The following is a 14,315-nucleotide window of genomic DNA, read 5'->3' as shown; positions in this document are numbered from 1 at the left end:
GTTGTAAGTTGTGCCAATTGATAAGTGAGTCATCATGTGACCGTGCCCAATTTCACAAGTGTTTTGCTGTGGTCATTAAGCGAACCCATTACCCAATGGGTGTTTTCTTTGCCATTTCTTTGCCCGTTTCCAGGAAAAATCTTCATAAATTATGGTTACTTGGCTGTGGGTGCTGCAAATAGCCATAAATGCGGGGTGGTTACCAAGCACCCAAAATATAATCTTGGGGGAGATTTATATAACCGATGTACAGTGGGGTTATATAAGCTATATATAAACTGGGAGGGCACCATCAGAACTTTGAAATTAGATCACAAGGGGTCATAGAATATTATGTGGTAGAGTGCTTGCTTCTCTGCTTGAATTGTATACTAGCTTTATTATTAATATTACAATGTTGTGAATGTGCCTTTCAAGTGATTTTATAAAAATGAAATGATAAAAATTAAACATCATCAGTTTCAGATTAGAGTACACAACCTGGTGCCTTCCATATGTTGTAAGAGACCAGTTTTCCTTTCTTAAGTTACCGTCATAATGGCAAAGCCTGGTGACACCCACAGTCTAAAACTTAGAGAACAGATATTTCTGATATTTCTTTCTGGCACGTTGTTCAGTAACCTTTCTTCCTTCTCTTGAAACTATTTGTTCCTTCAGTATAAAAAATTACACCTGGAATTTTAAGGGAAGGAAAAATAGATCATGACAAAGTTTTCATATCATACTCATTTGCAATGTGCCTTGGTTAATAATTTATCAATTTAGATATATAGCTTGTAAAAATTGCCTTAGTGTGAGATGAGAACCCAGTTATAGGAAGAAGAAGGACTATTGGTATGTTTGCCACTTGGAGTTGCATATGGAAAAAAGGGCAAAATAAAAATCTTCTTAAACATTGTTGGCAAACTGTAGGTTAGTAGTAGGTCTGAATCCAGTCTGTATTTGTCTGTCCTTACCTCATTCTTCATTGCACTGATAGTTAAGTTCCTTGTGTAATGACACAAAGTAGAAAGCTACAGGCAAATTGGCTAAGTGCTTAATTATCAGTATCTTTAGAAAATCATAGTTAATATATAAGTCCTACTGCTGTTGCATATAATTTCAGAAGAAATTTAGCTACAGCAACATGTACACGTTGCTAAGCAACCACCCAGCTTAGATAAAAAGAAGCCTGCTGAATGTTGAACCAATTTTACATCAATAAGAAAGCCACCTAATAACATGGACCTGGATGAATACTTAACTGATTCACCTTTGACCAGGGGGCTATGAGGCATGGAAACGGATAGTGAGTGGAAACAGATGGTACTTCTTAAAAGTACAAGTGGAAGCCTAAATGAAGTAGGGATAGAAGCAAAAGGAAAACAGTCCCATTATACTGTTATTATACTGAATATTCCTTATACCATTATACTGAATCAAGATCACATGAAGTACTAGTACCACTTTACAAAGCCTTAGTAAGACCATATCTGGAATACTGCATCCAGTTTTGGTCGCTACATTATAAAAAAGATGTTGAGACTTTGGAAAAAGTGCAGAGAAGAGCAACAAAGATGATTATGGGACTGGAGACTAAAACATATAAAGAACGGTTGCAGGAACTGGGTATGACTAGTCTGGTGAAAAAAAGAACCGGGGAAGATGTGATAGCAGTATTCCAATATTTAAAGGGCTGCCACAAAAAAAGGGGGGGGGTCAATCTATTTTCCAAAGCACCCAAAGACAAGACAGGAAACAATGGATGGAAATTAATCAAGGAGAGAAGCAACCTAGAACTAAGGAGAAACTTTCTGACAGTTAGAACAATTAATCAGTGGAACAACCTGCCTCCAGAAGTGGTGAATGCTCCAACACTAGAAGTTTTTAAGAACAGACTGGACAGCCATTTGTCTGAAATGGTATAGGGTTTCCTGCCTGAGCAGAGGGTTGGACTAGAAGACCTCCAAGTTCCCTTCCAACTCTGATTATTCTATTCTATTTTACCTTAAACTGCAGCATTATTAGAAAAGCACACAATTTTGACTCATGGACAAAATCCTCACCAAAGCAAGCAATTATATTTAGGGTTTTTTTCTTGTTTCTATTGCTTCAAATCAAAACTAATTATAATAAATGTTGTCTTGCACCATTTTCATTGTTTCTTTTAATTTTTTTCTTGCTAAGTAGCACTACTGTTCTAAACTGGAAATAAAAGCTTGTAATTATTAAATTATTAGAGCATCTTGTTTAAATACTTGGATTTTTTATTATGTCCTTCAAGAAATTGCTGAGTTTTTAGAACTGTGAATAATTGTGCTTATGAGCTAGACAATTGGTTTGTAGATGATAGCTTAGGATTTTATTCAAAGAAACTCTCTTTTTGAAAATCTTTTCATACTTAATATTGATAACATCATCCAGTATTTAGCAAAAATTAAATTGATGAAATGGGTGGTTTCATTTATTACATTTTCTTTTGCTTTCCATGCAGTTTGTCCACAGCTGCAATAGAAGACCGGGCAAAAAATCTTGGCCTATTTGAGACTCTGAAAACTGTTCCCAAAGCCTTTCATGAGCATATGACCAAATATGTGTATTCTATCATTGAAGGAAAGGATCACCAGCGCTTACTCTACTATTTCACACTTCTTGAGAACTGTGCTTGCTCTGAATTTGTGAAAGATACCATCAAACTTGAAACTCACATACGACTACTGAAAAAATTCAAGGCGGTTGCCCCAGGTACAAGGTGTTAACATTCATAACTACTTAGCAAAGCTGGATGTCTTTAAAGATTAGGCTGCAGTTCAGCACTTATTTGATGAATTTAATCTTCTGTGTAGTTGCTTGTTTCTGCCTGAGATTAGTTTGTGAGTATCTGAGAAAGAAGGCTGCATATGGAGATCAATTAATTTGGTAATTAATATACATTACTTTACAGACTGGTAATTGATACTTAATGATTGATATAAAGGTATATTTTTGTCATGGCTTTGTGCTTTACAGTGATGACTTCTTGCAGATGAGCACAGACACCAATGTTCATTCATAGATGGATAGATGGATGGATGGAGAGAGAGAGAGAGAGAGAGGGAGAGAGAAAAATATAGCACCATGATTGACCATCTTGATAGAACAGATAAGGGAGGAAAATGGGAAATGCACAAGATTGTTGTATATATTTTTAATAATCTAGTCTTCCTATGGGGAAATATTTTCTTAAATTCATGGTAATAGTACGTATGTTGACTTGTTTCATATTATATATGGGTTAAAATGTATATTTTATATTGAGATAGCATCTACTGCCTCAGTTTGAGCATTAGACTGATATCTGAAGACTTTAATGCCTACTACCATTTCTCAAAAAATGGATTTGTCATTTTTTTCTGTCATTTGTATTCTAATTTTTTTAAAAAAAATAGTTCCAGAAACAATGGAGTAATCATATGCATCATGGCACTGCCAGTGTTGTTGCATACAACCTTTGACGGTAGTTTTTTTTTTTTTTTTTAATCTTAGTTTAGTTGCCTATACAGAGAAAAGGCTGGGAGCTGCTGCTTTATAACTCTCTGGGCTATTCTACCCTGTTAGACTGACCTGTCCAATATGATGGGGAGCAAAATCTTTTTTTTTTTAATCTGTACCTTTCAGGTACAACCAGTGAGGCAATAGAATAGATCCACTTTGCCCAACCTGCTTTTTCCTGTTGCAGATGGATTGCAGGATCCACTCTACCTATGCTTTTTTTTTTAGCTGAGAAAACAAAAGAAAAGAGGAGGCCAGAGGACTATCAACCAGGGAAGGCATAGTCAAATCTTGATTCTTTCTAGCTGTCCAATGCATATTTTTCCCATTGGGGGAAATAAATAATGAAATATTTTCTTAGTGAAGAGAGTTTAGAAAATCATGGCTGCTCACATCATTCCTGTTGAAATGGGCGACATTTAGGAGAGGTGCACAACCGATGTCATGAAGTGGTTTTAATGAAGTTTTGGCCCTAGATAACATCCACTTCCCCACATGCCTGCTCCAAGTTCTAGCAAAAACTTACAAAAATATACTGAAGTTATGGTTCATTTTTATTCAAGACTGTCCCATGGGATTTATTTCTAAGTAAACATGTATAGGAATATGCCATCTAAGAAAGATTAAATAGAACATTTTTCACCCACATCTATACCATAGGTAAACTCCTCCATCCAGAGGTGTTTTAAACACAAAATTTAATACACATGAAAATGCTTTTCAGTGCCCTTTGAACATATTGATGGCTGGTAAGAATGTTATAATGTGTAATTTTGATATAGGAGCGGTAGTATGAGTGGCAGATTTATATCACTTTATCCTGCTGTAACAACTTTAAAGCTCATGAGGTGGGAGGTTATATGATTGTCCTCTCTGAGGCTTTGATATGCCTCCCTCTTTTTCTCTGCCTACTTGTTTCTCTATTAAAACCTTGCACAACATGATAACATAATATTCCATGCCCTAAATTGGAGGAAAGTATACTGTAATATGATGAAAATTATGCACTGGTAATAGATCCCAACGTCCATAAATAGTGCTTCACATTTTATTGCAATTTCTACATTGTTGATCCATAAGGGCTGTTGCTCATATATTTCTGCTAATAGGTCTTAATTATAAAAAACTAACAGAAGAAAATGCAAATCCTCTGGAAGCTTTGGATCCTGTCCTCACAAGTCAAAATATTCTGCCTATTTCCAAGCTTGTTTCTAAAATCCCAGGAAAAGATGGAAGTTTGCTTTCTCCTAGCTCTGTCTATGCTGCCTGGATTAAAAAACTGTTCTGGAATGGGGATTCCCATCTGATTAAAAGGATTCCAGAAACCCCATCTGAATGGCTGCATTCTTATGACATTTGTGCCAAATACTTCGATAGACTTTACCCAGGAGATATTATCAATTTTCTGGATGAAATTACTTTTTCTTCAAAGGCTGTCACCAAAGTAAGTATTATTTTACAGCAGCATTATGTGTATGACTTCTTTGATTAGTGTAAAAAGTGTCAGACATTGACAAAAATTGGGTTTTCTAAGTAATTAGGCACAGAGGAAAATATGTTGAAAGTATCTAAACAAACTATCATTAAAATAATTCCAGCGCTTGAATGTTCTCAAGAAGAGGCTCAAATAATGGAAGCTATTGGATCCATCCAAGTTGACAAAAAAAAATAGGCTACTTAAGAACAATAATCTATTTTCAAAAAGTCCTGATTACAGGGAGTTTTTCCAAGTAACTTGGCACTGCTCTCCTCTCTCTGCTCATTGGATCTCTGTGTTATGATAATGGCCCTCATGGTGGGTGGCCAAATCCCTATGTGAGAGTCAGAATCTATCAATGGTTCTTTTATGCTTTTAGTTCTAATGTGGGTCCCCAAAAGCAAGGCTGGTCAGTGCTACATGTGACCCATTCTCTTGCACTGTGGTTTAACAGCTCTGACAAACTTTCATCAACTTAACTAACCCAGGGGTAGGCAACCTTGGCTCTTTTATGGCTCGTGGACTTCAACTCCCAGAATTCCTGAGCCAGCTGTGTTATGCTGGCTCAGGAATTCTGGGAGCTGAAGTCCACAAGTCATAAAAGAGCCAAGGTTGCCTACCCCTGAACTAACCAATAGCCACGTTGCTTTCGGTTTATGGGAACTAGGCTCCAATATATCTGAAGGATGTCTGGTTTAGGGGTCCTGATCTAGAGGAAGTATGCGTAGTCCTCGACTTAATGACCACAATTGAGCCCAAAATTTCTGTTGCTAAGTGAGACATTCATTAAGTGAGTTTTGCCCCATTTTACGACTTTTCTTGCCACAGTTGCTAAGTGAATCACTGCAGCTCTTAAGTTAGTAATACAGTTGTTAAGTGAATCTGGCTTCCCCATTGACTTTGCTTATCAGAAGGTCACAAAGGAGATTGCATGACCTCCCAGAACAGTGCAGCGGTCATAAATATGAGTCAGTTGCCAAAGCATCTGAGTTTTGATCACATGACCATGGGGGATACTGCAATAGTTGTAAATGTGAAAACAATTATAAGTCATTTTTTTCAGTGCCATTATAACTTTGAATGGTCACTAAATGAACTGTTGTAAGTTGAGGACTACCTGTATAAAGTGCTAATGGAAAGAACAGATTGGGAATTAATCTGTTCCTACAAAACTGAATTTAAGTTCAGTTATATTCTATATACATTTCTCTACAATACTGTAAAAAATAAAGATTGATATTCACTAAATTTACACCTTACAGTAACCCATAATCTAAATATTTAAGGGCTTAGTATGTTATATAAATCCATCTAATTATAACCATGACTAAACAAACCATGACTTGTGTGATGAACTTAGATTGTTTACATTGAGAATTCAGAATTGTGAAAGTTTACCTGTGAATTGGTGAGGAAAAACTTTCTGGTTTTTTAAAGTCATCTGGAGGAGTGCCTTGACTGAATACAGTTATTTTTTTTTATTTTTTTGCCTGAGAAATTATTAATTGTCTGAGGTAGAGGAATCTGCAACAAGCAAATATATTAACATAATGAAAATCCCAATATGTAGGTGCTTGAAAACTCATTCGGAGAAAAAATGAGATTGCTGAGTCCTACTGCCTTCCTGTTTACTTGTTAATCCTTTCCAGCTCTTGACTCAAAATACTATTTTAAGTGGAATACTTCAACTGATAGTTTCAGATGCATTTGTCAAACCAGTTGAAGAATGAAGTCTTACACTTTAAGATTTCTACAGGCTATTATAAGGAAGGGAATAGTTTTTTCTTTGTGTGTTTTTAAATGTTTTTTAAAATTAGATAATGGAATCGTTCAAGAGAAATATGGGCATGAAAAAAGAAGTAGCATGGGATTAGACTTTGAAGGCAAAAGCTCTTTTCAGAAACAACTTTTTCTCTTGCTCGTGTTCTGTTATATTAACACATTCTGTTTCTTTATTAAAAAAAAGAGGAAATCTTTTAATCAATGTATATTATTCAGTTGTTCCTATCGCCATTCATGTGCATTCAAGCATCACTTGTACTATAAATGCTAGTGACAATTTATGATGAATTGAGCATTATCTTTTCTCAGCTGTCAGTAGATTCCCGGGTAGAGATGACAAAGAAAGCCATAAAGTCGATGAGACATACAGCTGAAAAAGCTGGGAAAAGGGCTTCTGAAGGGGACCTCACAGAAGGTGTGGTTCACAGGCAAATCACTTACGAAGATGTTTTGAATCATCTGCAACAGTCCCTTGCACATCTGGAAACCCTTAATCATAGTTTTATTTCTTACCTGAAAACCAGTGACCAGGTAGGTGAAAAACATTTAGCAGAACCAAATCAAGATTATGTATCATATACAGTAGAAACTCTGGGCGCTTGTTTTTTAAATACATTTTCCCATTCACCTTCATCTAGTTTTGTTTCACTCTGTAAAACATACCATAATAGTAGCCACATTTAATTTCACGCTAAAATAATTCAGGTGACAGAATCACAGTTTTTCATTTCTTTTTAAAACTTGTAAAGGTACTCCTCACTTTACCTATGGTAATTGGGACCAGAGTTTCTATCACCAAGTGACACTGTTATAAAGCTCAACATAATGTGACTGCATTGCTTAGTAATGCCAGTTCCTGGTTACCATCTTTAAAAGAGGACCACGAGAGTCATGAAGCAAGGACTTTGTGATTGTAACTCTCAACTTTCTGCCGGCTCCCCTGTTGATTTTGCTTGTGGGAAGCCAGCAAAGAAGATTGCATATTGCGATTACATGGCTGCAGGACGTTGCAAAGTTTGGAAATCCAGGGTGGTTGCCAAGCTCCCAGATCATGATCATGTGTCCCTCATGGTGCTGTGATAGATAAAATATCAAGAACCAATTGCAGCTACCACTCATTCAGCTCTCTCAAGTTTGAATGGTCATTGAATGAGTGATCATTAAAAGGGGATCACCTGTGAAGGCAAATATACGTACCGTAAATGCCGGCGTATAAGGCGACTTCCACGAGCGCTGAAATCGGCGCCAAAGACGGGGGTCGTCTTATACACCGAGTCGTCTTATACGCCGGCATTTACGGTACATGTCCCAGGACAATGTGTATACTGGTAGTTTCCGGCGTATAAGACGACGTTCTAGGAATGCGGCCCGGCTATAAAGACGGGGGTCGTCTTATACGCCGGGTCGCCTTGTACGCCGGCATTTACGGTACATGTCCCAGGACAATGTGTCCCAGATTGGTTCTTGCAGGATTACCTGCATTTATCTTTATTGGCTGCCTAGTTATGCAGCTAAGAGATTTGGACTCTGCAATAGTTGGCTTGATGGTAATTTTTTTATTATTATTAAAATTTTAAAAGTAAGGTGGAAAGGAAGTTGTGGACTTTTTTTTTACATACACAGAATATAATATCATAAATATTCCTAAGGTAACCATTATGAGATTAATTCTTCAAACTGCTTTGTGCAGTGGTGGGAATAATGATTTCTGTCATAATCTATTGGAATGAAGTTTGGAGCTTTTTGTTTTCATTGTTTCTGAAAAGGCTATTTCCAGATTAGCAATGAAATCTGGGTTTCAGAAATATTGAGTTATTGTGACTTAAACTTAACTTACACTTAAATGGTTTCCCCTTATAGAAAATACTGCAAGAATATGGCTATCAATACGATATATCCCGGTCAGAAAAAAAAAGAATCCATGAACAAGCTGTAACAATGTGCTTAGATGGACAACCTTTGAGCATGATAAAAACATTACTGGATGTTGCTGTTGGAGATTTAGGACTTTCACCCAAGGATATTGTTGAGACAGCTCTAATCAGAGTAATTGCTGCTTTGAGGTAAGTCAAATTTAGACTTAGTAGACTTAGTACTTGGTAGCAAAACTCTTGTTGGCAATCACAAAGATCAGACGTTTCTTGTAGTTGGCCACCAGGTTTGCACACATCTCAGGAGGGATTTTGTCCCACTCCTCTTTGCAGATCCTCTCCAAGTCGTTAAGGTTTCGAGGCTGACGTTTGGCAGCTCGAACCCTCAGCTCCCTCCACAGATTTTTTTCACTGAAACTCCACGAGGTGAGATGTTGCATGGAGTCCCAGACTGAGTGAGATTGACAGTTATTTTGTGTTTCTTCCATTTGCAAATAATCACACGAGCTGTTGTCACCTTCTCACCAAGCTGCTTGGCAATAGTCTTGTAGCCCATTCCACCGTTGTATAGCTCTACAGTCTTGTCCCTGACATCCTTGAACAGCTCTTTGGTCTTGGTCTTGGTGGAGAGTTTGGAATCTGATTGATTGATTGCTTCTGTGGACAGGTGTCTTTTATACAGGTAACAAACTGAGATTAGGAGCACTCCCTTTAAGAGAGTGCTCGTAATCTCAGCCCATTACCTGTATAAAAGACACCTGAAAGCAAGAAATTTTACTGATTGATAGGGGACCAAATAGTTATTTCACTCATTAAAATGCAAATCAATTTATAACTTTTTTAAAATGTGTTTTTCTGGATTTTTTTTTTGTTGCCATTTTGACACTCACTGTTAAAATAAACCTATCATTAAAATTATAGACTGATCATTTCATTGTCAGTGGGCAAACGTACAAAATCAGCAGGGGATCAAATAGTTTTTTCCCTCACTGTATGACAATAAATTTGGGGAAAGAACCTCTGAATAATGCCATGCAAAACATATATGAATATATGCTATATTTTGCCAACTGTGGTGTTAGTTTTTTCAGAGCAAATCGAAACTGAAATTGGCAGCAGATGTCACTCCCTTATATACTGACTGTATTTAGTGGAGCAGGATGCCCACAACCAGTCACTAATGGCTAAGTAGATGACAGTTGATAACACTTCTCCTCATTTAAATTATTTGGATGTTTATGAATACTTATTAGAAAGTCAATTATTAGAGAGGCAATAGAAGTGTCAGCACCTATTCAGTGTCTCACACAGCATTCCCCAAAAGTCCTTTCATCAATAAATAGCAGCCATGAAAACACACACTTCATTAATAATACCAACTGTTTATTTAGTTATACTTTTTGCTATATTTTTCAGATTATAAACTGGTGTTAGCTGTGGCATAACCACAAGTATATCAACCATTTGATGGGCTTCTAACTATTTGACTGAATGTTAACATGAAAATCGCTTAACAGTCTAGATACTCTCTCACGTAATACTTTTTAAGAGTGAATTGAAATATATTACTTTCTTTTTAACAGTGAGCAAGTCTTACCTTTTTGTTTAATGGTCTTTTCTATTCACATAACTAAACAATGAAAGTTTATACACAGAGCAGTAAATTAATCAGGCAGCATCTTAAAAGGATAAGAGAAAATATTGCAACAGTGAAATGCCTAAAATTTCAAATGTTTCTAAAACATTGATAAACATGCATATAAGTTATTACAATCTAGTGAATGCAGAAATAGAGCTTATGTAATACAAAGCAACAAATTAATTAGTAAAATTAAGCATAGAATACAGAAATATTGAACTATTAAGTGGATAGTAATATTTAAATCTGCACATGCTTTTCAAAAGTTCTATTCTTGTGAATCTTTCCCTTTTCCCAAGAGCCTAGTTATTTATGCAATAAAGCAGTTCAGAAACCTTGGTATAGCTTGTTTCTATGCCAAAAATAAGAAAATTATACTCTGAATGTATTTTTTGCCAGAAAAATTCCTAACAGATTTGAGGCCTAGAATCTTGTGAAGATCTGTGTTATTACTGTTATGGCTCTTGGGAGACCAAGCTTTAATAACCTTTTAGATCCTTAATTATTCAAGATTTTGAACTAAGAAAGCAACTTCAGTACATGTCAGATAGTTTTTTTAAGATGCTTTCATATTAGGGTCTTTATAAGTGTGGTTTCTTAATACTGATTAATGTGACAACTTTCCTGGCAAATGCAATAAAATACTTTTTATTATTAATTAGAGGGGATCTTGTGTCTTAATTTTCTTATTAAAAAAACTATTCTGACAGTTATAAAAGCCAGTTATGAAAGTTGAGTTCATAGTAACACTAAAACATAGGTTGTTGAAACAGGATTTGTTGGACAAGTTCAGATGGGTTCATATAGCTTACTAAACCATAATTTGTTTGCGGACCCACAAATGGTTGGATTCACATATCGCACTGAACCAAAACTAAGCAAACCAAATTATGATAAACTCAGTCAGCGTATCTTCTGGCTAATTGTTATTTTGATAAGCAGCACAGAACGTTTATACATGCAGGCCTTGGGATTTCTGAAACATTGATTCCAAATAAGCATCTTTCTGTTTTATTCATTTTGACAGTGAAGGGAGTGATCAGCATTCTTTTCAGAAAGATCATTTTCAGATATTGGAAGACATGGTCTCTGCTGTCCACACAAGTGCTGAAAATGGGTAAGAGTTTTGAAGGTGTAATGTGAAACCTGATTAGAGTTGCTAAATAAGAATATGTAAAAACCTGGATTAAATCAGACAGTTTAGAAATGATTCTATGGATCTCCCAAACCAGAAAGGAAGTGGGGCAGAGTAAATGCAACCAGCTTATGAGCAGGACTGGTAACCCAGGCCCAAAAATATTTTATTTTTGTTTCCTATCTTGTATGCTGTATTCAACTATGTTTTTGCTTATGCAAATAGTCAGCAGATTTGAGATACTTTCTGGTTTTGTTGTTCATACTAATTTCCTATCAAATTTGAAATGCTTTCTTCACACATCCGTATGTTTAATGCTAGATTCCCGTTCTGTGCCCTATTCAGAAACCTGCAGTTTTTTGTCAGGAATCTGTCCTTTTCACAGCACATACATTCTACTATCCTTTCTTATTTTGTTAATACTGTTTGGGACTTTTTTTTAACCTCCTCAAGAATTTTTCATTCTCTCTCTTTCTCTTTCTTTCTTTCTCTCTCTCTCTTTCCCTTGCTATCTTTCTTTCTTACATTGTCCATGTTTTTATAGAATCAGATAGTTCCATACCTACCAGTGGATCTGTAGCCTTTAAACTTCCACTTTGTGTGTGTACTCTGGCAGCAAATGTTCTCAAATAGGTACCTCCTGTATCCATCCTGCTATAACTCAAGATATTAGTTCCAAAAAAACTGTTACACTGTTTGTTGTGCATGCTGTTATCTTCCCCAGGGAAAAGCCCAATGAACCTAAGTCACAAATCCATATATAATGCTAGTAGGAAGATAAATTTTGAAATACCAATATTACTATAATAAGGTCTTAGACTTGTATTCCATGAAACATTATTTACCTTTGTATCCTTCAGATGTTGTAGGAATTCAATATAATGGTTCCCCTCAGGAAGATACAGTTATCTGAAAAATGAGCTTGCCTAACTTTTGAAGCCAAGGCCTCAACTGCTTTCTTTTTAATTTATCAACTTTTTAATTTACATTCCAAATGTCACTTCCTCCAAAAACTCATTTCTAATTTAGCACCAGTTCTTTGAGAGATGGAATATAAAAAGAGTACATAGGCTAAATAAATTTTCAAGTTTTTATGAAATGATAACTTAAACTGTCAGCTTATATTATTTCAGCATTTTCAGACAGGTTGAATTGGTGTCTTCTAGCTGGTATTATGTTCCCATCTATCTTGTTAAAATGACTACAGCAGCATTACTTCAAATATAAATCACATGCTACCTGCTGCTTCTTTTCATTTGAAAAAAAACAGTGTCGAGTTGAAATATTATCAATGAATATAAAAGCATTATTTATACAAATACAGATATATATAGTCTTTTAGACTAGTAAAATGGGCAGTGGTTGCCTGAAATGGGCAGTGGTGGTATTCTTGATAACCTGAATATTGTAAATCCTACAGCATCATATTAAGATTGTTTGTGTGTTTCATCAAATCACAGATGTCATTCAGTATATAGTCTGTGTGTTAGACAAGAAAAACCGCCTGTACCTATTACAGCTTATAAGGCTTCTTATTTAATGAAATAACACAGTTTTTTACTTTGGTAGTCAGCAAACAAAACTATTATTATTCTGTTATTATTATCTAGTAAATTATTTCTAGGAACGTCCTTTTCTAATTTGCTTCCTTGTGTACTTTTAAAATTAACAAAAAATGCTTTTTAGCTTTAGTCTGCTGCAATATTATTATTCATGTGACACTTTGAAGAAACAGATCAGAGTCAAATGGATTAACGCTAGCACAGGAGAATAAGAGCAGCTGTTTGGAGAAAATAGGAACAGTTAAATTAAAGACAGCTCCACATCCTTCCCTCTCAGAAAAAAATTGAGAAGGAAGATATTAAAAGACTATTCCTAAAGGATTTGTGGGTGAATAAAGTATATTAAAAAGAAGCAGTGCCTCATGTTGTAGAAGAGTTATTGCTGAAGACAGGAGAGAGTAAACTATTTTCTGCTCAATATGGCTTGGTTCCAGGTTTGGACAGGTTAAAGGCAATAGTATGAAGCATATCTAGGAAAACAGTTGGGAAAAGCATGCCACCTCCACAGCTTACACACACTAGTATGGATTAAGTACTGTATTTGCATCCTATTTTCAGATAAAGATTGTGTCCCAGAGAGTTTATGTTAATGAAGAATTAAGTGCAGATTTACAGTGTAAAGCTAAAAACCAGACTTAAACTAGAATTTTGAAGGAAAGAGAATTTCCTTCTCTTTCTCCCAAATTTCTTTTTCAAGAATACAGTTACTTTTGAGGAATGTGAGGAAGGATAGAGATGCAGCCTAAGCTGACTGTAAACATTAGGCTTGTTGGTACTAAACATAAATGTAAATCAACAAATTAACTATTTTATTGGACTTAGATCCTAATTTCTCCCACAAGTATACCTTGAATCACAGATTGGTAACAACATGATCTAAAACACATTAGAAAGAAGCATTGTGAAATGAACTAAATCAAGGACATTTCCCAATAGAAAATGTCACAATTTGGCAGGAGCACCTTTCAAAGTTTTGCTTTCTGAATGAATAAATAATAATTTAAAGACAGACATGAGGGGCCTTGCAGGAAGCTAAATGTTCATCTAGATAATTTAATTACCATGGCCCTTTCTCCATTCTTTTTCTCTAATTATCCATTTTATTTCTTCAAAAATCCAGTCTTGTTTTGTTTTCTGTTTTTGTCATCAGGAAAATTTGCATTTACCGCTTTTTTATATTCTGTGGCTTTCGGCATTTGATTATACAAATACTGTTGTTTGAAGAACCGAATAGCCATTAGAATACAGATTTTTCTCTAGTGACAAGAAATGCATTGTCTCATTTGGTTCAGTAGTCAGAATGCTATTTAATTTTGCTGACCAATAGTTAACATAGAAT

At 35.6% G+C, this 14,315-nt stretch overlaps 1 protein-coding gene across 3 annotated transcripts in view; it reads left to right on the top strand.

Moving 5' to 3' along the window:
• NBAS (NBAS subunit of NRZ tethering complex) overlaps positions 1–14,315 on the top strand; it is a 149,327-nt gene that overhangs the window by 128,988 nt on the left and 6,024 nt on the right. For all 3 annotated transcript variants that reach the window (XM_039334803.1, XM_039334812.1, XM_039334799.1), the window contains 5 exons: positions 2,474–2,724; positions 4,620–4,954; positions 7,079–7,300; positions 8,630–8,832; positions 11,307–11,396. In XM_039334803.1, coding sequence (XP_039190737.1) covers positions 2,474–2,724; positions 4,620–4,954; positions 7,079–7,300; positions 8,630–8,832; positions 11,307–11,396 — 1,101 coding nt within the window. The remainder of the gene's footprint in view (positions 1–2,473; positions 2,725–4,619; positions 4,955–7,078; positions 7,301–8,629; positions 8,833–11,306; positions 11,397–14,315) is intronic.

The sequence above is a fragment of the Crotalus tigris genome, unplaced genomic scaffold (genome assembly GCF_016545835.1).
Source record: "Crotalus tigris isolate CLP2741 ecotype Arizona unplaced genomic scaffold, ASM1654583v1 scf7180000017546.9332058, whole genome shotgun sequence".
Lineage (NCBI taxonomy): Eukaryota > Metazoa > Chordata > Lepidosauria > Squamata > Viperidae > Crotalus > Crotalus tigris.
This window is presented reverse-complemented; position numbering and strand designations above follow the sequence as displayed.